General features: G+C 31.7%; 1 protein-coding gene and 1 pseudogene across 2 annotated transcripts; both read right to left on the bottom strand.

The window, feature by feature from the left end:
• LOC146903588 (subtilisin-like protease SBT5.4) lies at positions 1-18,075 on the bottom strand (annotated as a pseudogene). Its single transcript, XR_015023257.1, has 12 exons — positions 18,057-18,075; positions 8,644-8,735; positions 8,432-8,541; positions 8,230-8,327; positions 7,584-7,746; positions 2,803-2,908; positions 2,129-2,672; positions 1,906-2,000; positions 1,380-1,628; positions 1,156-1,270; positions 763-976; positions 1-499 (listed from the first exon to the last, which is right to left on the bottom strand). The product of XR_015023257.1 is annotated as a subtilisin-like protease SBT5.4 (transcript).
• On the bottom strand, positions 15,700-25,276 carry LOC146903587 (subtilisin-like protease SBT5.4). The gene is made up of 11 exons (XM_085737835.1): positions 25,166-25,276; positions 24,958-25,067; positions 23,567-23,664; positions 23,309-23,473; positions 21,893-21,998; positions 21,012-21,555; positions 20,799-20,893; positions 20,415-20,660; positions 20,174-20,288; positions 19,782-19,995; positions 15,700-19,650 (listed from the first exon to the last, which is right to left on the bottom strand). The coding sequence occupies exons 1-11, from the start codon at positions 25,247-25,249 to the stop codon at positions 19,118-19,120; spliced, it is 2,310 nt and encodes a 769-aa protein (XP_085593961.1). The 5' UTR covers positions 25,250-25,276; the 3' UTR covers positions 15,700-19,117.
• Between the last annotated feature and the right edge of the window lie 2,526 nt (positions 25,277-27,802).

Raw genomic sequence — 27,802 nt, 5'->3', positions numbered from 1 at the left:
TTAATCATCAAAAAAAATATCTCCCCCGGCTACAATTGGACTGCTAACATAATGTGTGCCATCTGACCAAGTTATCTCTCCAAATAAAGTATCCACACCTGTTACATTTGCTTTAATTGTCAAATTAAAACTCTTCTCTTCACCAATGTTATCAAATTTCAACATATTAGGTTGCACATATATAGAAAGTCCTGCTGGTACATGGAGGCTTGCAGTGTATGTGCCTGGTGGACCAACATTTTTCAGCTTCCTACTCAAAGTAACTGAACTATTAGTTCAGGTATTGTTATTGTAGGAGTACCAGAGAACATAGTAATTTGTGCTTGGTTATAACCAAGGAAACAAAGAAAGTTTAGGTAATCATTGATGTTTAACTCATAGACCAAACCAGGATCCATGGCATGATTTGGTCTTATGTGGCCAGAACCGTAGGCAAATGGTGTTGCACTGACATTAGTGTTATCAAGTATTGGTTTAGCAGTGTTGTCTCTTCTCCAAGCTGAAAGGAAAAAAAAAAAAAAACATATATATGTTGTTAGATGGGTATTTTTCTCTTTCTTTATTCAAGGTTAAATCTAAGTAGATTATCCTTCAAAAAAAAAAAAAAGTAGATTATAGAAGCAAAGCAAAATAGACATGCTAATTACAAGCAAACCTAACAACTAATTAGGAAACATGTTATAATAAATTTTGCAACAAATGAACAAATTGAGGTATCATATTATAATTGCATTAGTATTTTGAAGATGTTATATTACTTACCAGTTGTCATGATTGCTGATTTAATAGCTGATGGACTCCAGTCAGGGTGGAGAGTCTTGAGAAGGCCAACAATTCCAGCTACATGAGGACATGCCATGGATGTTCCAGACATGGCGATGAAAGGAACCCTGCGCTTATCAAAGTCCAATTCTGTCGGACTACCCGCTCCTGAGTATGCAGCAATAATGTTCACCCCAGGCGCGGTTACATCTGGCTACAAAATCAAAAATAAAAAGGGGGAGATGAAAGAAAGAAAATGAAACTTGGATGAACTCATGTAAAATCACAAGTTACAACTAATGAACAATTTGGAAAATACTATGTTAGGAAACAAAATATGTAGTATGACTCATGACACAATGTTTGAAATTAATAACGGAAGAATATGAAAACCTTGAGGATCTCTGATGTGATTTTGTTAGGCCCTCTAGAGGAGAATGAAGCCATGCTTGGAGCAGGCTTTGTGTTCAACTTTGTTACGGGTGGATTGATATATCCTAGTGGATTCCTGTTATATGATAATAACGACATTAAGTAAAAGTGTTTAGAGAATATTGTTGAATTAATTGAATTAGACATATGAAATGAAGGGAAAAGGAGGGAGAAACAAAAGTTACTTGGTTGAATTGATGTAGGCAAAGACAGCAACGCCATCTGCATATGTAATATGTGTTGCAGGCAGGAAATGGGGATCAGCAATAAGCTCATTGCCACTAGACTCATCATTACAAAGAATCATTCCAACTGCTTCAGCCTCCAAAGCAACAAGACTCTTTTCCACTCTTCCATTAATACCTCCAAGACAACAAACCAATATCCGGCCCCTTGCTTTCTCCGGGTCAATTGTTCCTTTTACACATGCAATACTACACAAAGTAAACACGCATGTTAAATACTATATATGTTGTATCAACTGAAGTGCATGAGAGAGATAAGGTGATGTGAGTTTAATTCCTCCATTGACAATATTACTGACAAATAATCAAATTTTACATACTTCTTAACAACAACCAGGAGTGCTAGCTTTAATCAGCAGGACACTCTATTACTCTTTCTTTTTGATTGAAGTGTTGAATTCGTATACGAGAGACCAGTGTTACTAACACTTTTTAACAAAAATAATAGACTGCTAATACTACTTACGCGTCTTCAACGGATGCATTAGCAAATTTTGCTTCACTTGCAGTAATGAGTGGGTAAAGCTTGTTTTCTGGCAAAGCTTTAAAAAGGCTTGATCCCTGATAATCATCAATCAATAATAGAAATATTGGTGAAGAAAATGGAAGTCAATACTCAATACAAGGGAAAAAATTGACTTAGATAATTATCATTATTATAACATGTAAAGATAGAAAAAATGGAATACCTTGAAGCGTTGTCCATTTTGGAGTTGAACACCAGCATCAAACTCTCTATCTATGGTACTTGCAGCAACAGTCAATATCCAAGGTGCAACATTTGAAACAGTTTTAGTGTCTGGTCCAGAATTTCCAGCTGAACATAAAACAATGCTACCGTTCTTAACAGCATGAAATGCAGCAATTGAAAGACCATCGTCAAAGTACTTAAGAGCATGACTTCCAAGAGAAAGGGAAAGAACATCAACTCCATCATGAATAGCCATATCAAAGGCTGCCATGATATCAGCATCAAAACATCCGTTGTGATCAATTGCTGGCCAACAGACTTTGTAAGCAGCAACTCTTGCTTTGGGAGAACCACCTTTCGCAGTTCCATTTCCTAAGCCAAAAACATTAGCTCCGGAAACAAAGTTTCCTCCTATCGTTGATAGTGTGTGAGATCCATGACCTTCATTGTCTCGTGCAGTGTTAAGTGTGTTGTTTTGTATTGCCTCTTGCCCTGCATATGCATCATAACCTCTATTGAAGTATCTTGCTCCTATAAGCTTCCTACATAATATATGCATCAAAAGGTTAAATCAAAACATTTAATGCCACATATTTAAATTTCCAATGCTTACGCATTGAGATCATTTTGACAAATATCCTAGAAGAGTGGGAGGAAAGGAAGTTTAATTACTTGTTACAACGGAAGTCATTGAGATCATTTTGACAAATTCCTTTCCACCTTGAAGGAATGGGCCCTATCCCCTCATCTCTAAAGCTTGGAGATTCTGGCCATACACCTATATTTGTTGCACATGATTTATATGCATTAGAACTTCTTAGGATGTATAAAAAAACATTTGAAATTTCCGTCACATTTATAAGCAAAACACAATATTTAAAGTTCATTGAATAACTAATGTATCTGACCTATATAGGTTAAATACATTGATTAGTCAATGATTCTAAAAAGTTATTTTTTGCTTATAAACATGACCGGAGGGAGTACTTCTGATAGAAAAGTAGTGCAAATTTTTTTAGCTACTCAAATTTGTAACTTTTTTTTTGTGGTGGCCGGGGTTCGAACCCCGAACCTTGCATATATATTATATTATGCATTGTCCATGCCAACTGAGCTAAACTATCCATAAATTTGCAACTAAAATATAAACATTGTATCCATAATAATATGCAAGAGAAATAGCTACCTATCAATATTGAGTAAAATTCTCCTAAAAAAAATATTGAGACAAATTGTTCATTAGAAGAAAAAAAAAGTTGACCAAAAAATGCTAGACTATTATTTTTTCCATCCTATCTTATTCTCGCGCGTCCTATTTTTTTCTTCCGAAAATACCCTCTGTTCAGATTTTATAATTCGAAATAGATTGTTAGGGTATTTTCGATTTTAGAATCCTAAAAAAAAGCAAACAATAAAGAACTGAGTCATATTTGATATCAAAGATCTTTGCTGACCACCGTACAATCTCCGCATAAATTGAAAAGCAATTGCAGAGATTGTATGAGCAGTCTGCAGTGACCATGTATTAGCCTGCATTTTTAAATATGTATTTCGACAGACAAGGTGATGGCCAAAGCTACAAAATCATCTTAGTCCAAGGTAGAAACATGAAGATTTCGATAGTAATTGGTTTCGATAGGGCTTTGATTCGACAACAGAAAATTAAAGTTCTCTGTGAAGGCAAGATCGAAGGTCTAGACACGTGGAAAGCATGCCAAAGTTGTCGAAAAGATTTAGTTTCTAGCCGTTATTCTGTTAGTTATTTTTCTTGTGTATATATAGTAGTTTTTCATAGGAAAAACGAGTCACAAATCACTCTTACAGAATTCTAAAACTTAAATTACCCAACATAGCAAGAAAAGAGTCACATAATGTATGTAAAGGTTTGCTAGACCATTTACATTTAATGCAATGCTATTTACTTTTCCTTAAGTTTCTTTGCCTTTAAAATTCTAAGTCTTTTAATCCTCAAACACATTGTTGATTCCTGTCGAATGACAGTTATTTTCATCACAAAACAGTTTTATTCATCTTGTTCATAAGCAAACTCATGAATATGATGAACATTCATACATTTTCTGAAAAAATCTTTGCACAACATGTCATAGGATTTCTAGTTTGATCCTGCAAATAACTTTTAAAACTAGTCTTATTGTTTACCAAAAACACCGGTAAACACCATGATATCATAAACACTCATATATAACTAAAAAAAGTGAAAGAAAAGGTAAGAAATGGAGAATGAATGAATTTGTTGAAGTATGCAAGGCTATTTATAGCCATAAACCTATCATAGACTATAACTACAGTCAAAGGAAACATTTAAAATGCTCCAACCGACCAAAAATGCATTAAACATACCACAAACCGTCCAAACCTTGGGTGGAACGCCACAACCCACCCAGTCTGGGAGGTTTAAGATTATACAATCCAAAAATCTCAAAACATTTTCCGATTATATAATCTGAACAACACCAAACTGTGTTTAAGTTTGATTTTTTGGAGGATTTTCATGGCAAATAACATAGGAAAATGAAAATAAAAAAGGTACAAAACATAATTAAATGGTTTAAAACAACATAATAACATAAGTGATGAATCTTTTGAGAAGGTGTTCGAAGATGTACTTTTGTACTTGATCCAGGAGGCCTGCCGACTGACATATTTTGATCAGCATGTCAACTGGATCAAGTTCACAAGAATCTCTTCAGAATCAGGTCTGCAACGTAATGATGAAAGGCAAGGTGTTTCAAGAGTATATTTTTTAAGTTAGATCATGCTGCTTTGCCAACTGACATATTTATATTGCCAAGGCAACAAGATCTAACTCATAGCAACTTCTTGGCGTTCATATCTTTTGAAAGAATTTTCAATTTTTTTTTGTGTGTTTTACAACAAATGAGACAAGCACACTTATTTCTAGAAGTTTATGTGCGTCGTGGACCACGGAAATTGTTGGTACAATGTGTACCACACAAAAAGACCTTTGTTGAACTAGTTCGAATTATATAATCTGAATCTGACTTGCACCCTATATATCTTCGTATCTTTTCTATGTGTTCCTTCGGTGTGCACATTTATCTTCTTCTGTAATGAACGAACACAAAGACATTAAAAAACATAGAGTGACAAAATGAAATGTGCGATGAAGATAATAAAACAAAACAAAAAGTGTTGGTTACCTAAAGAAACAACGATACAACTTCTAGGAGAAGTTAGGTTACCATAGGTATATTGATTTTAATTTCAGCGATATACATTAAATATACCAACTTCAAATACATCAGAGACATAATTCAACAACATAAAACACGTAATAAAATAAAATATAATAGATCACAGATGAACTAAACTAATTTCTTCGTCTTGTTCCTCCAACAGAGCCCTGATATCTTCGTAGTTCCTGAGTCGAATTAAACTTTTTCGAATTTCTTCAACATATCTGACCAACGAAGCGACCAACTCGATCGATCCTTTAGTATTGTACTGACCAAATATCAAGAACATGGTTCTCATGTCGTCGTTGTTCATGAGCTTCATCCGGCTGAACCGCAAAGTTTCGGTTGAGTCGGTCGATGGGCGTCGATACTCAACACCATTCACCCTTGTTGTGTCTCTGTGGTTGAGTTGACAGTTGGTTTGATCCAAACGATCCTTTAACCCATAGAGTGTGACATCAGTGCAAATCCTAAATAGATAGGGTGACTTTCCCCCATTGTAGTAAACTGCAGCTAGCTTGGTGTTCAGATCAATGACATAAATGTCCATGCTTTTTTTGGGTGTGGTTTACTGCTTTCGAAAATAGGCACACTGATTTATAGAAGTTTTAGGGTGTCGCGGACCACATAAATTGTCGGTGCAATGTGGACCACACAAAAAAACTTGTAAATAATAGTTTCAAATTATATAATCCAAAATATCCCTCACCCTACAAAGTACGAAGTTTGACATATTATTGAAGCATTTCAGATTGTATAATCCGATCATATCTAGAATATTTTCGGATTGTATAATCTGAACCAACTCAAAGTGTTGGACGGTTACTTTCTCAGCAAAAGTAACTCATGAAACACGTTTTCAAAGAGTTTTACCAGCTTTAATTGCTGGCAAAACCCTTTGAACACATTTGTTGATCCATAATTAAGAATTATTACACTCTATGCAACTCATTCTTCACAAATTTTTCCTATAAATACCCTTTAAACTTTCACAATTTCATCATCTCACACTCTCTCATCCTGTCTTCTACAACAATGTGTTTCCATCGTTGGTATTTCATATTAATAAGCTACTTTGGAATTTAGGGGTTGTATGAACAGTCAATGGGGATGGTGCCACGCTGAAAAGAAGTGCGGTCTGTATGAGTGCGAGGTTGATTTGTTTGGGTGTAAGGTTGACCATCAAGGTCTCTTTCTCCCAAGAAAGGAAACAAACCTTACTCCAGCCCCTTCCCCATCGTTCTTGCGCCACAGGTTTAGCTTTAGCTTTTAATAGAAATAGCATTAGGTATTTGAATGTTTTATGTAATGAGTTTTAACCTTCAACTTTATTGTAAATGTACTCATAAATTAATAAAATGAGATTTTGTATCATCTATGTCCCTTTAATTTTGTTTATATTTACATTTATTTTATGTTTTTGTTATTTATAATTATGTCAATAAAATAATATAAGCCAAGGTTTCTTTAAAATTACGGCCAACACATATTTTGGATTACATAATCGGAAAATTACTATCAATTTATTTCAGACTATATAATCCGAACAAAGAGTATTTTTGAAAAAAAAATTAGGGCGCGTGAGTAATTTGGGTGGAAAAAGTAATTAAACACAATTAATTCGAATGGTATTAACCACCTAATTTATTGTAGAATTTTGATGTAAAATTTGTGACAAAATAACAAGCTCATAAAAATATAGTTAAAATTTGTACACACACCCCGGATACCCCGCTTATTCACCTTGAAAAAGGTGAATTCTAATCAGTAGGTTACCTGACCAAAAACAAAAAAAATAGGTTACCTGACCAAAAAAAAAATGTACACACACTGCCTAAAAAAAATTGTACACACACTACTGATCTAAGGTAATTTTTTTTTTTAAGGTTAATAGTGATTTTCCCCTTGTAAAATATGTCATTTCGGTTTACCTCCTTAGGAAATTTTTGGTTTGAAATTAGTCCTTTTAAAAAAAAATCAGAATACCCCCTTAATAGGTCATTTAAAGACAAATTCTAAAAATGACATGTTATGGGGTATTCTGGATTTTGTTTTTTTAAAAGTACTGATTACAACCAAAAATTTTCTAGGGAGTAAACCGAAAATAACCTATTTTACAGGAAAAAAACATTATAAACCCCTTTTTTTATGAGGTTGATCTAAGGAAATTGTCACCCATGAAATCAAAGGTAAATATTCACAATAGTAGATACAAGAAATATCATAAAATTTTACCAGTGTCGATTCCCAATAATAACATCTTCACCGTATCTAGCTTTTGTAAAGAGGGAATTAGAAGGAGCCACACCATTTTGTTCCAGTGACATGAATTCCCACGAGCGTGTAGTGTGTAACTTTCTTCCTCGGTTTAACAATACTGACACAACGTTTGGATGCTCTACAACATCAAACACAAAATAGAACATATATTTAGTTAAGGTTTGAAAATTAGAACTCCCTTAATCATTAGTGATTATAGATGTACATGTTATTTCAACAACTAATTTTAGAACAACAAAATATTATTAAATGTTATTTCAACAACTAATTTTAGAACAACAAAATATTATTAAATATATGTATTGATACAAAATCCAAAATAATAGAGTTATAATACATGAGTCTTGTTAACGAGTATCTTACAAGCACTCTTCAAGGATTCACAATTAAGAAACTATTTATTGAAAAAGTCTAACATTTTAATTTTCTATGCATTGAATGCAAAGTCTCCATAAAAACTTACTATCTAAAGTCTTTAAAAAATGCAACACTCATTAACATTTCCCATAACACAATAAGAATATAAGAGAGACTATAGTACTGTTCCGAAAATTATCACAAAAAATGAATGAACAAATATCATTCCTCTTTTAAAGGTTACCTGCAATTTGAGCTGCTTGTTTCTCATCAAGGATTGCAGCAAAGCCATTGATATTCCTTGTGTAAGAATATATCATTGCCTCTTTTGCTATCTCATAACTGCATCACAATATAACGTCCATTTTCCTAATAAACAAATTTGAAAAAACAAAAAGTGAAAGAAATTCAAGTTTTTCTTTCTATTATTTATACTTGTAGTGTACCTTCCCACATAGGATTGAAGGAACTCATTATGAACTTTGGTGACTTGATGGAAATCGGCTTCAAGAACTCCATCACCATGCTCATGTGATCCGAAGTACACTATGTAAGACTAATTTTAACCAAAAAATAAGTTGGTTTAAACTTGAAAAGCAAAAAAGATGAAGACTTTGATAGAACATATATAATGGTTGTGACATAAAGCTTAATTTACCTGTTTCAATGCGTAAACAGATGATAGGAATAGAGAAGAAGAAAGAATGATGAAGAACAAGAGGAAAATTGAATACTTTCGGGGTCCGCATTCTACTTTCAGTTACATATATATAAATAAAGTAAAGAATGTTATGTTGATCTTTAAAGAGAAAAATTGAACGTTACGTTGATCTTTAACAAGATAAATCTGTTGGATTAATTATTTAATTAATCAATTATGGATTGACAATAATCAATTATTATAAGTTAATCTTATAATATATATTATGGTCTATTGTGTTAAACACTAATTAGTTGATGAATATGTTTGATTGGGCTATTGTTACTAAATGGACCGTGATGGGTTGGACTATTTAGATAAGCCCAATGAGAGGTCCCTGCCCTCAACCGTTTAGCTATTTAAACGTCATCCCATTAGACGGTTAATGATTCTGAATATTGGTGAAAACCTAGAGCTAGACAGAATGAGGGTAGTTACCCCTCTCATAGTCGTCGGCGTTGTCTACGGTTATCCTTCATCAACCTAATTCAAAGGTACACAATTCTTGTTCCTTCTTTTGTTACTGATGATATGCTATAATTTGTATCTAGTGATCTATGGATAAACACTATAAACTTTCATCAATTGGTATCAGAGCCAATTAGATACATTTTATGGCTATCATTCTATCATATGAATATTTATGAATCAATGGATTATGTACCGATGCAGTAAATTATTTCTGCCTATTCTCTCCATGTCGTGTTTGTTAATCCTTTTGCATGTGGCTACTCTTAAAATTCAATAAACTATATCCTTGTTAGATCAATTTTATAAGGTTTATCGTACAAAAGTCAATTGCAAAATCAATTGCAGGAAACTAATGTTGCTTTGTATTAATTTTATCAAATGTATTTCTGCATGATTAGCATATAGTAGTATGGAACTGAATTCGCAAACATGTTTTAGCATATCGATTTCTATTAAATCGATCGTGAGAAATAAGCAATTCAATTTTCTATGAGAAATCAGTCCCTATTTTGTATTTTGGATAAACCCTATTTTTCTTAGATCTGTTGTTAAGTCGATATTCCTCAAAAACGATACATGGGTTCTTCCCTTCTCCCAATTTCGTTCAAATCGATGTAAAGATTGATGAATTTCGTTGAATATTGAGCAAGGATAGGACGGGTCAATTCTCGGGTCGTTTCGACCCGAATTCAGCCCAAACGGGCGAAGAAGAAAGACCGGCGCGTGGCAACACGCGCGCACTAAAAAAAAAAAAAAAAAAAAAAAAGAAAAAAAAACTTTGTGGAAAACCCAGACGTGTGAGCGCGTGCCATTTTAAGTTCCAAACTTTATATGCCTTAAATGCCAAATAAGTTGTTTACTATTCTTATAATTTTGGCCCCTTCATTTGACACTTATAAATATTTTATATGATATTATTTGGGGATAATTAAATTATATTCTCACATTTTGGTTGTATGAAAATTACATGAATATTCCTTATTCTTGATTGACATTTTTTGAGAAATTTTACCCTCTCAAACTTGGGATTGATGTGTCAATAAGGAATTTTACATCCCTAATTAACTAGTAAATATTATATTATTTTAAGATATAAATATAATTTTTACTTCCACCCAAAATATTCGTAAGAAGATTTGATTTATTTTGTACTCATAAAAATTGGGATTTAAATTAGTTTATGAGATATCTAAATATTTGATGTATACTAATATGAGAATCATATGTTCTTTTAAATCATGCATTCTTTAGATTTGAGTCTAAAATATAACACTTATGTAAATTATTCTTTTAAAGTGTTAGTATTGTGAAGAATCTTTAGACTCAGTCTTATATTCTTGTCTCAAATATCTTGTATAAACTAATATATTTTTGACAATTGTTGATATTGTATTTTTGATGCATGGATTTCAAAATTTTGTCAAATCTTGAAAAGATCATATATCAATTAAATTGAGAATAATTTATTTCAAATCATGTATTCTCAATATTTGAGCTTAAACTGTTTTTGAAAATTCTCTCTTATATTTACTATTGTGAATTTATAGAAGGCTCAATTTTGTTAATTTTAATGCCAAGTATAATTAATTTGAATTTTACGATTTTAAATATTCTTGGCATTATAAATATTCTAATGTAAGATATTCTTGAATTCATATTGTCTTAGCATAAAGATCCAAAGTTCACTAATTGATCATTCTTTTGGCGACATATTTAAACTAAGACACTTGTCTTTGATTCTTGTCACAAATTGTTTTGAAAGGGTCCTCATAATATTTTGTTTTCAAAATGAGTATAGTGAGTTGTATATATATGCCATTTATATTTTTTTTTTTTTGAAGGAATATATGCCATTTATATTAATTGACATATTTTTCTTTAATATACATTATGCTTTCTATTATACTCTCTAATCTAGACCCGTAGTTTATAACTCTAAACTTTGTGACAAACATAATTAACTATATAATTATGTATCTTGTCGCAATTAAATATTTGGATCACATGTTGAACTATGAATGAGGCGTGGTTGCATTTTTTTTTATGCTAAAATTCTAATGATGAATTAAAATTTGTAAGCCTCCTTGTTGTTTATCTGTTAACTATTATCAAAACAACTTATTAAGAATTGAGGCAATTTTTGAAATATGTATCATCCTTACATCTGAATTCTTATATAAATCATATTGATTTATAATTAGAGTCTCATATATGTTTAGTTATAATGACTTATTCTCTATTCATGATTATTTTGAGATGACTATATTATAAGATATTCTCCTTAAGTCATCAAAAGTCATTGGCTCTAAGTATAAGGATGGATGTCACACTCTCTGAGGTTAGTTGTGATTTAATTATTTTATCCTCTAGTGCCTTATTGCTTATTATTGCACATATGAAGAAATTTAGTCTTTCTTCTCTTTTGTTGTGCAATTATGATATCTTATATAGAAGTGAAATCCTTTTTTAGAATATTCTAAACAGAACTCTGTTGTTATATACTATTTTCTTACTATAATACTCCATTTTTATTTGTGTTTTTTCTCTAATTTATAGTGGGAGTATTGAAAAATTTTATTCTAAGAGTTCTTTTCTGGATAAATTAGAAAACTATTTGACACACTTCTATTCCAAATAACAACTTTTGTTATTATACTACTTCATATAAAAGAAATTCTAAAGTCATATTTATGATGTGCTAATTTAAAATATTGTTAAGCACATTTTTCTCTCGTTTGAATATGACCGAAGTTGAGTAAATTAAGTACAATTGTTTATGCATGATATTATTGTATCATACTCTCTTAAGCATAAACATTATTTATTTGTATAATTGTAATCTCACCTATCGTGGGTACAATTATGCGAATTTTGTTAAATAGATTAGCATTATATTGGTAACAGTCATACCCTATCGGTGTGTTGTTATTAATATAATTGTTATTATTCAATGTACCTAAAACGTTTATACTTATGTCAATTATAATTAGAATACTTTATCAATGTTTAAATTTTGTAAGACAAAAGAATGATACATTGTGATGATATAGTTCTTACTTATTATGCTTAAGATCCTTGAATGAGATTAATATAAGTAAGTTATTTTGTTAAAAGACATGTAGAAAATTGTATAAATTTTGCAATCCAATATTATTATATTTTGAATTAAATTTATAACTATATGTGATTTTTTTTATATATATAAATATTTTGGATTGCTACTATCCCTTTGTTATGTGAGTGACGGACATACCCTATCGGTGTGACGTTACTTAACATATCATTTTGTGATAGAGAAATAGTTGGATATTTTATTTAAAATACTTTCAGACTTTTAAATTCAACTATCATGATTAGTTCTCTATCAAGTGGGAGAATCATTGCTATGTATTGTGTAACATGATGGACATACCCTATCGGTATGACATTACTTAACATAATCATCATTTTGTGGGTAAGATAGTTTCACTATCATTCTTCAACAAGTGAGGAAAATTCTACATGTCAACTAACTATATCTCATAAACAAATATATTTATTTGTTTCATATTTTTAGATATGAAATTATTGTAGAGACTTATATTGAGGATATTAATTATGCTATTGCTATTCTTTAATACTTATGAAAGCTTGTGACTATTTTCTCTTATATCCTCAATAATAATAAAATATAAGTCTTGTGTATTTCCGCTGCTTGTAACCTAATGTTTTTTTCTCAAATTTGTGTAAGTATAATTATAACATTTGAGTTTTGAGTGAGTTATTAAAATTGTGAATAAAGTCTCATATCCTATTTTATAATAATAAAGACTTATCTCACTCATATGATGATAAACCTTTTATATAATCATCATATTCTGTCATATAGAGGTTACTATATTTATAAAATTCTTTGGAATTTTAATTGTGAGAAGGAGATCTTGTGTTATAAAATTCTTAAATGAAAATTTACATTCTCCTTAATTTCAAATGCAGAATATGTGGTTAACTATGAAACCCATTTCTTGATGATATCTGCCATTGATAAAATATGTATTTAAGGGGTTTTATATTATTCTTGAGTTACCACTTGTGTTAATAATTCTGCTATGTTCATGTGCAAAATATGTGGTTGAGTTCATGAAACTCTATTGGCTAAAATTATATAACCACTTATGTTGATAATCTTGCACTAGTAATTGAGTATCCCACTGTTGAATATTACATTATTATAATATTTTTATGTCAGTGATCACTATTGAGAATCCCACTTACTCTTGTTTATATATATGTGGGATCAGTGGGAGTGTGTACACAATATTATATATTATGAGCTCAAATGAGAAATCTCACTCTTGTTTATATATATATGTGAGATCAAGAGAAATGTGTACACAATATTATTGTCGTTGTCGCCATATACTCTTGTGCACACTATAAAATATGGCATAGCTTAAGAGACTTTAAACTTTAGTCTCATTCTATTATATTGAGATATATGTTAAAATTCTATCGATCTCAATGAGCATCATAAATTGGATGCTTAAGTCAATTTTGTTGGAATATGCACAATAACTTCTTGGCATGCAAATATACATTGTGCTTCTGTTTTACCAACTTTCCACATTTTATGAGGTCATAAATAGTAAGTACAATGTATAATATCAATACTCCTATCGAGTATGATATTGTGTTCTTGTGGTACTTATAATTTGAGATAATCATAAATGTTCTTTTGTTATTGACATTCTAGTGGCCACATTAATCCACATCTTTTTCTTTAAACTAAGTGTCTATGTTAATCCAATTTGGGGATTATTGAATTTCCTATTTTGCTTTTATGGATTTTCATAGTCACATTTTTTACAAAATTTGGATTAATTGAATGTCGTAGAACATTTATCGATTTTGACTATATGTAATTACACTCTCTTAATAGGCTATCCCTATAAGTAATTACTATTCGCGTACCTATGTGGATATATGACTTCTGTAATATTGAAAACTCATTGGCAGAACCACTAACCACAGACTTATATATATGAGTATTGTAACTCATAATGATTTGATTAAGTCTATGTTATTTTGGGTTAGTGGGAGTTTGTTATAGCATTTTTAAAATGCTTGGGCTATTCTTTAGTGACACATTCTTTTTAATTCAAACGTGTCACTATAAATTCATCATTTGTTAGAAAAGTGAGTCTTTGATCTGTATGATTTGTTTTCCCTATCGGATTCAATTTCTGCAGCATTAAAGCTCACTTCTCTTTTGAATGATTAGTGTTTTGACCATACATAAAAGTTTTAGTAATTGAGTATTGTCATCCAAGTGGGAGACTGTTGGATTAATTATTTAATTAATCAATTATGGATTAACAATAATCAATTATTATAAGTTAATCTTATAATATATATTATGGTCTATTGTGTTAAACACTAATTAGTTGATGAATATGTTTGATTGGGCTATTGTTACTAAATGGACCGTGATGGGTTGGACTATTTAGATAAGCCCAATGAGAGGTCCCTGCCCTCAACCGTTTAGCTATTTAAACGTCATCCCATTAGACGGTTAATGATTCTGAATATTGGTGAAAACCTAGAGCTAGACAGAATGAGGGTAGTTACCCCTCTCATAGTCGTCGGCGTTGTCTACGGTTATCCTTCATCAACCTAATTCAAAGGTACACAATTCTTGTTCCTTCTTTTGTTACTGATGATATGCTATAATTTGTATCTAGTGATCTATGGCTAAACACTATAAACTTTCATCAAAATCTGTTGAGGATGTACGGTTATACAAATACTAAAGTGCCTTTTGTTGTTTTTTTAAATAAAGAAATCTGTTGGTGCTGCTTTTTTGTTGTTGTTGAACATGCTTCTCCTACATGAGAATTTCTTCTACGTAGAAACGAATATAACAACTAAAATTTAGGAACACCCGGTAAAAAAAAAGTGCCACGTAAATTATTAAAAATAGAAAAATCTAAAAATAAGAGAGGGAGTAATTTATTTTCCTCTCCAGTCCAGAAATCAACCGCTATGACCGGGTTGTAACCAAGCACTAGTATTAACAATGATTAGATACATTATATGATATGATATGTATTTTATTTGGAAGCACATTCAATGTGTCATAAACCATGATATGGAGTGGCAACATGGAGAAAAATATAAAATTGGGCACAAAACCCATCACACAGCGTATGTCAAAATCGATGAGGGTGAAAGAGCGTCACTAGTTGGTGTAGAAACTCTTGCTCAAAACAATGGAGGAAGGAGAGAAAAAAAAAGGAATATTGTTGTTTCTTTTACTTTATTTATTTTTTTAATGTTAAATGAGGTGCCATATGTTCATTGGTTGTTTGTAGAAGAACTTCTCCTTCACGCACACAATCACGAGTTTGGGTATGTTCCGTTTAGGCTAAGCTTAATTTATTCCATTTAGGGTTTGGATGCAAGACATGTGGCAAAAAAATATCTAACGGTTGAGATTTTAAATTAAAAAACAAATATTTGTTTAATAAAAATACATAATAATAACAAACAAAATCATGTTCCCTTCTTCTTTCATATCACAACAACCTTTTATTGTTTTTTAATTTAAAATCTCAACCGTTAGATATTTTTTTGCCACATGTCTTGCATCCAAACCCTAAATGGAGTAAATGGAGCTTAGCCTAAATGGAGCATACCCGAACTCCACAATCACGTAGTTTTTTTTCTCCTTCACGTACACAATCACGTAGTTTTTTTTAAGGATAATTAGAGCTTAATTGTTTTGGTTTTAGTGGTTTTAGATTAAGTCTCACATGATAACTTGTAATGCAAGTTATCTAACCTTGAGCTTTGATTTCTATCTTGCTGCTTATCTATAAATAAGCTTCCTTTCTACTTTGAGAATTTGAATGAAATCAATATTTGTAACCTAGAGTGTTAAGATTGTCGAGGTTTAGACTATCTATAAATACGATTCCCTGCTGCAATATTTTAACACAATTTTACGCTCTAATAAATATCATATGTTGATTTGAGATCGGATGACTCCGATTTCAATTTAGTTTCACACAATAAAACAATCTTCGTCATTTATTTTGATTGGATGATTGTCATTTGTTACTGCAAAAGGAATATTAATTACAACATGAATCTCATTATAGGCTATGCAAACTGGGTTCAATAACCGAAAACTTATTGGTTTGGTTCATCGGTTTATTGAATTTCCAAATTGAAACCTGAAAACTAATCAATCCAGTTCGATTTCCAATTTGATTTGGTTTTCAAACCAAACCAAAAAATATTGGATGATTTTTGGTTTGGTGTTCTGGGTTCATCGATTTTGTCCAACAGCTTACACCCCTAACAATATGTTAATAATAATATGTTAAGGAGAATGTGCATAGACATACTCCTAGGTGAGATAATATATTTGGTTTGATCCCTTGTTAGAAATAAATCACTTGGAGAAAAGATTCTACTATTTTTGTTTCTATATGTGAATTTCAAATAAAACTTTCTAATAGCAGGTAATCTCGAATAGATTGCCCTAATGAGAATATACATCGATTTCATAAAATTAATTAATATTTTTTTCTAATGAATACTCGTTCCGTCCTAATTTACAAGTCGTTTTGACTATTTCAGATAAACTAAGAAATTGAGAAATGTAATTAATCATGGGAAAGAAAAATTATGATTTATTCTAGAAAATTATCTTTCATTAATGGTATGAGAAAGATAAATTAAAGAATTGTAAAATGAGATAGTAATAAATAATTAAAGGTATTATAAAAAAATAACATTAATATTTTTTGGGTATAATTAGAAGAAAAAAAATTCATATAATTCAGGACGAAGGGAGTACAAGGCATTTGAAAAACGGGAGGAGAACCAATCAAGAGATTACAGGGGATGAATAAAAATATCAGTTATGCTATATGCAGCGAAAAGTTTTCACACGAATTTTCACGAAATGGTCTTTTTACATTTCTTTCTAAAACCCACCATCATGTTAAAAGGCCATCATTTCAAGTACATCTAAACATGGTCGTAGCTCACTCAAATGGCTAGCATGTGAATCAGTGAAGCTATATCACCAGTTTAATTAACCCATGTATTATGAGCAATTCAATTTTTTGTGCCTAAAAATTCAGTTATTGAAATATTTGAAAAGGCATGCAGCTTCATAAGTATTGATACACTCAGCAGATTCATAGTGTATGAGAGGAGGTGAGTCCCGTAGACAGAGATGTTGAGATTAAGGTATGCAGCTTCACAATAATAAGAGAAATGATATTTGTAAAACCATTTTCTAACAACTTTTTGACAATTTTCTCACTCATACTCACATTATCTTCTTATTCTCTCTCTTCCTTTTTCTCTCTATTATTTTTGACCAATCAAAGAAGAGAAAACCAAAGTTGTCAAAAGAGTTGTACCAAAAAGTTGTTCAAATATCACTACTCCAATAATAATATGGAGACAAAACTCATCATTTTGAAGAGAAAGGTTGTATTAATTACAACTTTACAAGCTAGTGCTTGTAGGTACCACATTCGTGAAATAGTCCTGATAAGATTTGTCGCGAGATTAAGCATTTTGAAGAGAAAGGTTGTATTAATTACAACTTTACAAGCCAGTGCTTGTAGGTACCACATTCGTGAAATAGTCCTGATAAGATTTGTCGCGAGATTAAGCATTTTTCTAAAAATATTCCTTTCTTACCGTAAAAATTGTCCTGATTTTAATACACTATCCCAATCTAGTAAATACCTAAATTTGTCTTTAAATTTTCAAAGACCAGACAAATTTGTCCCCAAATTTTGCAAAATGTCTAATACGTCCCTGAAGTTGTCAAATGTCAATCAAATTAGTCCCTCTGTTAAGTTGGCCTGCTAACGGTGCTGATGTGTTCTGTTAACCTCTCACAAGGTTTGCCATGTCAGATGTCACGCAAGCATGGACTAATTTGACCGAGTTTGACTGGTCCTTGAAAATTCAAGGACGAATTTAGGTATTTAATCCAATCCCATTCCTATGAATAATTTTTTTTTGGGTATAGGCGTATCAAAGCTGATAATATCCTCAATTCATTGTGTGGGCATGGTGTGGGTCGTATTAGAGATTGGGGGTTTGCCCATGGCTTAAGCTAGAGACAAGTAATCTCTTGTTTTCCAATCTCTCCAGATTCCCATTTTCATCAAATGCAGTGTAAATTATCTTATGCTCTCTAAGCAATTTATGAATAATGGCAATATGTCATAAGCAGACGCACCAATTGTTCTAAAAGTTTTCAAATTGAATTATGGAGGACGCCGGTTCTTTGATTTAAGCGAGGTATTTAAATTATACAATTACATCAACTTATTTGCCACTATTTTTTTTTGGGGCACCGGGGACACCGGTTAACATTTTCCTTTTTTTTTTTAGGGTTATTTGGCACTGTTTTGTTGCATGTGACATGGAGACCTAAACTTTAAAACCAGAACTACAGACAACGAACATATACTAATTAATAGATTTCCAACTCTATCATTGCATATTCACTTAAGCGAAGCTGGAAGTAAAAGCTATAGCTGAATCCACTTATGTTGTCTTGGTACTTTGGAGTATGTTCTCTTGCAGATTCGATTTTCTCCATAATTAAATTTATACTAAAACTTTTTAAAACTTGATTAAGAGTATATTTAATGATCTTTTAAGCCTTTATATACAAAACCTTAAATAGAAAGCAAACAAGAGAGAGTAACGTCGGCCTCACCATTTTGTTGTCTCAAATTAAAAAAATTGCAATTGCTACCGAGAGAAAATGACTAGTAATAAATAAAAATAATAATTAAAATCAATAATTTCAAGCTATGAGTTTACTGTTTTTTATTCCAATCCTCCAACAAAAAAAAAATCAATACTAATTGATGCATACCTAAATCTAATGATAAAATTCTAATCTAACTTCCCTAAAAAAAAAAAAAAAAAATCTAATCTAACCTTTAACTCCTCCAACTGAAATTGGACTCCTAACATAGTGTGTGCCATCTGACCAAGTTAGGCCTCCAAATACAGTAGCCATACCTGATCTAGTAACTTCAATTGTCAAACTAAAACTCTTCTCTTCACCAATTTTGTCAAATTTCAACTTCTTAGGCTGCACTGATATGGAAAGTCCAACGGGTACACGAAGTCTTGCAGTGTATGTGCCTGGTGGTCCAACATTTTTCAGCTTCCTACTCAAAGTAACTGACCCATAGAGTTTAGGTATTGTTATTGTAGGATAGTTGAAATCCAAGATGTTTATACCATCACAATGATAGTTAGTACCGGAGAACATGCTAATTTGTGGTTGGTTATAACCTAAGAAACAAAGAAAATTTATGTAATCATTGATATTTAACTCATAGACCAAGCCAGGATCCATGGCACGATTTGGTCTAATGTGACCAGAACCGTAAGCAAATGGTGTTGCCTTGACATTAGTATCATCGAGGATAGGTTTATCAGTGTTGTCCCTTGTCCTAGCTGAAAGAAAACACATCATATTATCAGACAGATATTTTTTTAATTTCCTCTCTTTATTCAAGAATCAAGACTAATTCTCAATGAATCATATCATAATTCCATGAGTAACCTAATGGTGTTAGGTAATTTACCAGTTGTCATGATTGCAGATTTAATAGCGGATGGACTCCAGTTGGGGTGGAGAGTCTTAAGAAGGCCAACGACTCCAGCCACATGAGGACATGACATGGATGTTCCAGACATGGTGATGAAAGGAACCCTACGTTTATCAATGTCCAATTCTGTGGGACTAATCGCTCCTGAGTAGGCAGCAATAATGTTCACACCGGGTGCAGTTACATCCGGCTAAAGAATCAAAAAGAAAAAGGTGAGGTGAAAGAAAGAAAATGAAACTACGATCGACTCATGTAAAACCACAATTTACAACTAATGGACAATTTGGAAAATACTAAGTGTGGAAACAAAATATGTAGTTTGATTTATAACACAATATTTGAAATTAATAATGAAAGAATAGGCAAACCTTGAGGATCTCTGGTGTGATTGGGTTAGGCCCTCTAGAGGAGAAAGCCGCCATGCTTGGGGCAGGTTTTATGTTCAACTTTGTTGTGGGTGGATGAATATATCCTAGTGGATTCCTGTTATGTGATAATAACGACATTAATTGAAGGTGTTAAGAGAACAATGTTGAAATAATTGAATTATCTATGAAGACCAACTATACAAATGAAGGGATGAGAAAAGGAGGGAGCAACAAAAGTTACTTGGTTGAATTGATGTAGGCAAAGACAGCAACGCCATCTGCATATGTAATATGTGTTGCAGGCAGGAAATGGGGATCAGCAATAAGCTCATTGCCACTAGACTCATCATTACAAAGAATCATTCCAACTGCTTCAGCCTCCAAAGCAACAAGACTCTTTTCCACTCTTGCGCTGGTTCCTCTAAGACAAACCAATATTCGGCCCCTTGCTTTCTCGGGGTCAATTGTTCCATTCATACATAGAGTACTACACAATGGAAAATTTGAGAGATGTCAGTTTGAATCCTCCATTGACATTACTAAAAACTAATTATATTTACATTCACCATTTCAAAAATAAGTTAAACAACAAACTAGACCGTAAATGCAACCAGTATATACTTACGCATTTTCAACTGGTGCTTCAGCCAATTTTGCCTCAGCAGCAGTAATGAGTGGATAAAGCTTGTTTTCTGGCAAAGCTATAGAAAGGCTAGATCCCTGATAATCAATCAATAATGGAAATATTAGAGAAGAAAATGGAAGTGATAGGAAAAATGGAAAACTTGACTTAGTTAATTAATGGTATTTCACAAGATGAAGAAAAATTGGATAATACCCTAAAGTGTTGTCCATTATGGAGTTGAACACCAGCATCAAAATCTCTATCTATGGTACTTGCAGCAACAGTCAATATCCAAGGTGCAACATTTGAAACAGTTCCAAGTGTTGGTCCTGAATTTCCAGCTGAACACAACACAGTGATGCCTTCCTTAACTGCGTGAAACGCAGCGATTGAAAGGCCATCATCAAAGTAATCAAAAGCATCACCTCCAAGAGAAAGGGAAAGAACATCAACTCCATCATGAATAGCCATATCAAAGGCTGCCATGATATCAGCATCAAAACATCCGTTGTGATCAATTGCTGGCCAACAGACTTTGTAAGCAGCAACTCTTGCTTTGGGAGAACCACCTTTCGCAGTTCCATTTCCTAAGCCAAAAACATTAACTCCAGAAACAAAGTTTCCTCCTATTGTTGATAGTGTGTGAGATCCATGACCTTCATTGTCTCGTGCAGTATCAAGTGTGCCGTTCTGTAGTACCTTTGACCCTGCATAGGCTGCATAACCTTTATTGAAGTATCTTGCTCCTATAAGCTTCCTGCATGAAATATACTCCATATTAAAAGGTTTAATCAAAACATTTTATGACACATTTTAAAATTTTCAATGTACCTATATATGCTTTTAAGATACAAATCAGAATGCAAGCAATTTTTTTACTCACCGGTGATATATATATTTTTACTTGGACTATTAATTTGCTTTAATCTTAGAGACATATAGTAAACACAAGCAATACTATAATTAGCGATAGTAAAGAATGTGTAACTCAGAACACATAGCATACTTCTCATCAATTAATTTATTTCTTTTAAAAAAATATATACTTTCATCATATTTTTTACTACACTATATAAACAACTAAAAGAGTGGACCTGTTGCAACGGAAGCCTGTGTGATCACTCTGACAAGTTCCTTTCCACCTTGAGGGAATGGGCCCTATCCCTTCATCTCTAAAGCTCGGAGATTCTGGCCATACACCTACATGGATCACAAATTTAATTAAACTCCGATGAAAACAATCATACATGTTTTGTTGCACAAAATTATTGTGCAATGAAACTTCATTGGACCGATATGGAACCTTTGAAAAACTTGTGATGAAAAAGTAGAATGGAATTTTTTAGCTACTTAATTGTGTACAATATATACTATACCATATTATATCCACAACAATATGGAAGAGAAATACTACTAACTAGTATCTATTGTTTATTAAGAAAAAATTTTGACCAAAAGAGTAATGGTCACCGGAGAGTGGGGATTCATCACAAAAAAAAATGGGGCCCACGGCTAAGTGATTGCACTTCTTTTTTATTAGTCAGCATGAAAGAAGGAATAGATAGGAAACAAGAAATTTCAAAATTTTAGCGAGAAATTCTTGTGTGAACCAGGACCAAAAAATGAGGTTTGGTCATCCATAGAGTTTTTTTTCTTTTTTTTACTGTTTCCATTTTCTCTCTCTTCTCTCTTCTCTCTTTGGTTGTGACCAAGAAAATAGGTTTGATCCTGATTCACACAAGAGTTTCTCAATTTTAGCTCTAGATTAGATAGTTGATACGTCAATAATGCTTACTTTTGTCTGTGTGATACCATAAATCATTATAATAAAATTTCCCTAAACGATCATCTTCTACTACTGTTATTATTACTTTTAATCTAATCTAATAGTAATAATGAGAGATGTGATTATGATTCACAAACTTTGACATAAAATTGCACAATAAAATATATGGTTAACAATGTTCAAATAAATATATGGTTAACAATGTTCAAATAAATATTTGATTAGTCACAATGTTATCCATTAATTAAGAAAAAAAATTAAGAAGGCTTTTGAACTCATTAACCCATGATTTTCATGTTTATACTGTGACTAATGAATTTATGTGTTATATGTGTTTTTTTTAACAAACTAAAATGAAACTTATATTAAACAACAAAAGATGCTCCTTCTCTCAAAAAAAAAAAAAAAAAAAAAGATGTTCCTCTCAGCGCAAAGTGTGTCAAGGAAGATCAACAAGGTTTAAATACAAAACTCCACCAATAACAAGAAACAAAGTAATAGCACTTGAAAATTATAAGTTAATAAATTAGGGCACATTATTATTTACATTTATCATAATTAAATATAAATAACACGTAATTTGAACAATATTAATTATCTATTTTATTTTAGAAATTTGACGTAGTATATGTGTGCAAAATAACAAAGTCATAATAATATAGTTAAAACTTAACAATGGTAGATACAAGAAGAAGAAGAAGAAAAAAAAAACATAAAATTTTACCAGTGTCAAGATTCCCAATAATAACATCTTCACCGTATCTAGCTTTCCTAAGGAGGGAATGAGAAGGAGTCACACCATTGTGTTCCAGTGACATAAATTCCCATGAGTGTGTAGTGTGTAACTTTCTTCCTCGATTCAACAACACTGACACAACGTTTGGATGCTCTGCAATATCGAAGGCAAAATTGAAAGAAAAAACGACACATTAAGTATGACATTGATATTCTTCCATTCATCATCAGTTATTTTGAAGGTTACCTGCAATGTCAGCAGCTTCTTTCTCATCCAGGAAAGCAGCAAAGCCATTGATATTTTTTGTGTATGAATATATCATTGCCTCTTTTGCTTTCTCATGACTGCATTTCAATTTACAATACAAGGATTAACTTTCAAGTTTCCTATATTTATTCATAGGAATAAGTTTCTTTAAAATTTAAGGATGAACATTTTATTTTAGGTATTTTTAAAAAAATATGTTCTGTGATTTTATCCCATCATTTTCTTTGGAAGAAGTCTTCTATTCCCATAAATGACATTTAATAAATTTGTAACAAACATAAAAATTCTTCTATCATTAAAAATATATTGAAATAAAACTTGGATCCTTATATTCTCAAAAAAATTATTCCTAGAAGTAAATCTAATTTACTTCAAATATACCAAAAAAAAAAAAAAAACACCCCGTAAATCTCTTTCAATAATATAAGCTTGAATTATTTTGAACTTCTTAAACCCGAGACAAGCATCAAAATCATCTGTTTCGAGACTGAAATATGTTGTACCAACTTCTTTTTTTTTTTTTTTTTCTCTTTCAAATTTTTTTTCTTAAAAAAATAGTTTGTAATACTTAATTATTTTTAAGTCAATACTCCATCCGGTCACTAATATAAGCAAAAGTTAACTTTTTAGATACATTGAATAATTAATGTATCTAACCTATAATAAAGACTAGATACATTAATTATTCAATGTATCTAAAAAGTTAAATTTTGTTTATATTAGTGATCGGAGGAAGTACTTGATTCATGAAGTAAAATCGAAGTTATTTGAACACATGCACATATAATCATTTAGTTTATGTTTGTTTGTATGGTGACCATAATCATTTAGTTTATGTTTGTTTGTATGATGACCACAATGTAGACATGCGATAAATCAGAGTTCACATCGTGTAGCTTCTATTTTTTCACTGCGAAATTTGTCTCAAAATGGGAAAATATAAAGTTGACGGTAGTTCCAAACAAGCTATTTAATCATCTTAAAAATATATATTATTTAATTTTTCTTAATTTTAATTTTTTTTTCTACTGTTATGTGTATGTGTGCCTAATATTGTCCACATTAAAGCGTAGTTGTACCCATTAGTTAAAGTAAGGGAAACCGATTAAAGCGTGACCCTCACGTGTTAGGGTCCAATTCAGAAAACATGGTTTACAAGGGATAAAAAACAATAACATAAACTCAGAAAAACCCTTCCCTTTTGTGACGTGTTCATCATCACTGAACTACTACATAATTCTCTCTTGGTTTAACTTTTTAGGGTTTTGTTTTCATAATTCTGATTCATATATTTTTTTCTACTTAAACAAATTTGAACCAACAAAAAGTGCAAGCAATTCTATTTTCTTTTTCTATTATTTGTAGCTTACCTTCCCACGTAGGATTGAAGGAATTCATGATGAGTTTTGGTAACTTGGTCGAAATCGGCTTCAGTAACTCCTTCACCATGCTCGTGTGATCCCAAATATACTATGTAAGACTTTTATTAAACCAAAACAAGCAAACAAAAAAAGTTAGATTAAACATGATATCACTGCACAGAGAAAAAAAGAAAGAAAATAGTGACAAGAGTTTTACCTTTTTCACTGCAGATGATTGAAACAAAGCTGTAGAAAGAATGAACAGGGATAAGAGAAAAATTGAATGGTTTTTGGAAGACATTCTGCTTTGAGTCTGCAGAAAACAAAAAACTAGGGCAAAGTAAGGTATACCATACAACAACAACCTCATTATAAATAACAGGAGAGTTTGGCGTGATCATGTTTTTCGATTTTTCAGTTACATTACTATCGGATAATTATAAACAAATTAATGTATAAAATATTGGATCATTTCAAAGCATCGAAACAATGCTGAGAAATTTGTGTTTTGTTACAAACAAAAGGACCGTGCGGTTAAACTATAAAGATCAGTTTTTTTTTTCTTCCAATTTAAATGTTAAGGTTCAAAATCATGCACATTAAAGTGGTTTTCATTATTTTTTTAAAAATAAAAATATTTTTTTCCTCAAAAAAAAAAATTCCCACCTATTATAAACATTTTTTTTTGAAGGAACCTATAAAAATAAATTACGGTTAATTGTTGAAATTAACCTTGTAATATACACGAAGTCCGAAAAATAACTTGTAAAATATAACCATGTAATTTGATATTCTTATTATTTCAGACCTATAATGTACGAGAAGTCCAAAAAAGCGGCCCAAAGGTTAAATTTTTTCCATTCATCTTTAGGAAGTTTTTTTTTTTTTGACAAGATCTTTAGGAAGTTAAAGTATAGTTTTACACACAAAAATTATAATTTTTTGAGTAGGGATGAATTAATTATGAATTTTTAAAGTTCAAAAAACTCAATAAAAACAAAACGGCAAAAATCTCGACCTAAAAATCAAATTTTGAGCAAAATGTTTGTTAATAAATCTATAAAAATATATAAAATGGATCTGCGAAGTTTCATAATTTTTTGAAAATGTTTCAATTTATTTTTATTTTTCAACCAAAATGTGCAAAATTGCAATTTTGTTTCGGGTAAATGTATACTCATGGGTCAAATTTCGTTCCCTGATTTTGTAGACATGGTTAGTGTTAAAATAAGCTTGGATCTCATCCCAAAAGCTAGCTCAAAGGAGGAGGGAACTCAAGCTTGTTTCGGGTAAATGTATACTCATGGGTCAAATTTCGTTCCCTGATTTTGTAGACATGGTTAGTGTTAAAATAAGCTTGGATCTCATCCCAAAAGCTAGCTCAAAGGAGGAGGGAACTCAAGCATATTATACATTTATACAATCGACAACCCGGGAACCTGAGCGAACAATCGACAACCCAGGAACCTGAGCGATGTGGGACATACAACAAACTTCAACACCCACCCTCACGCCTAGCGTGGGACCTAGCGTGGGACTGGGTCAAATTCCCACATCGCAATCCTTAACCCGGCTCTGATACCAAGTTAAAATAAGCTTGGATCTCATCCCAAAAGCTAGCTCAAAGGAGGAGGGAACTCAAGCATATTTATACAATCGACAACCCGGGAACCTGAGTGATGTGGGACATATAACAAACTTCAACAGTTAGAACATCACAAGAACCTTCACCAATTTTTTTTGGAGTTTTTAAATGAGAGACAAATTAATTATGGATTGTTAAAGAAATTCATAATTATAGGGAATAAAAAGTCATAATTAATCCGTCCCTAGTAAAAAAAAAATTGATTTTTGTGTAAAATCATACTTTTACGAAGTCAACATCATCTTCTTTTACAATTCTCTCTATTCCATCCCTTTGGAGAGATAAAGACACAAAAAATCTCGAAAAAGTATAAAGTAATTAATGATAGTAAGCCCCATTTAATTAAAATATCCATTATCTTTTTTTTTTGTCTATCTCTCTCGAAATTGCATATTTAATTTATTTTAACAAATGGAGAGGATCTTAACTCACTTTAACGTCGTAAACATGTTTGGAAAAAATTCAACCTATATATCATTTTTTTTGGACTACGAGTATATTCTAAGGTAAAAAAAATAAGAAAAATATCAAATTACATAATTAGAATACAATTACAAAAACAACAACAACCAATCCTTATTCCACTAAGTGGGGTCGACCACATCGATCAAATTACATCATAGTGTTCTATAAAAGACCATATTTGGATCAAACTCATTAACCTCTAAAACTTTCATAATAGTTTCTTTTATAGTTTTTTTAGGTCTTTCTCTACCTTTTTTGATTTGACTCTCCTCCATCTGATATACTCTACGTACTACAACATCTACGTTCCTTCTCTCTACATACTCAAACCACCTAAGCCTATTTTCTACCATCTTTTTTATTATAAGTGTTATCCCAACTTTCTCTGATGGTGTCATTCTTAATCATATCATGTTTTACCACTCATCCACCACAACATCATCATCTCCCTATGTTTACTTGATTCTTAATTGCCCAACAATTTGTACCATAAAACATTGTCGGAGAGGTCGACCATGGAAGCGATATACTCAATGAGGCATAACTTCCATTGATTCCCGTGTTGACTATTAACTCGAGTCTCTATCCTTAGTCTAATCTCAATCACCATTTCCCATAACTTCATGACAAGACTCATTAGTTTAATTCCTCTATAATTTACACAATTTTGTATATCCTCTTTATTCTTATAGATTAGAATCAAAGAACTTCTTCTCCACTCATCTGACATTTTCTTTGTCTTCA

Source organism: Medicago sativa, chromosome 8 (assembly GCF_051527215.1).
Source record: "Medicago sativa cultivar Bolivia chromosome 8, Bolivia_mono, whole genome shotgun sequence".
Lineage (NCBI taxonomy): Eukaryota > Viridiplantae > Streptophyta > Magnoliopsida > Fabales > Fabaceae > Medicago > Medicago sativa.
Note: the sequence above shows the minus strand (reverse complement) of the source record. Positions and strands in the feature narration are given on the sequence as shown.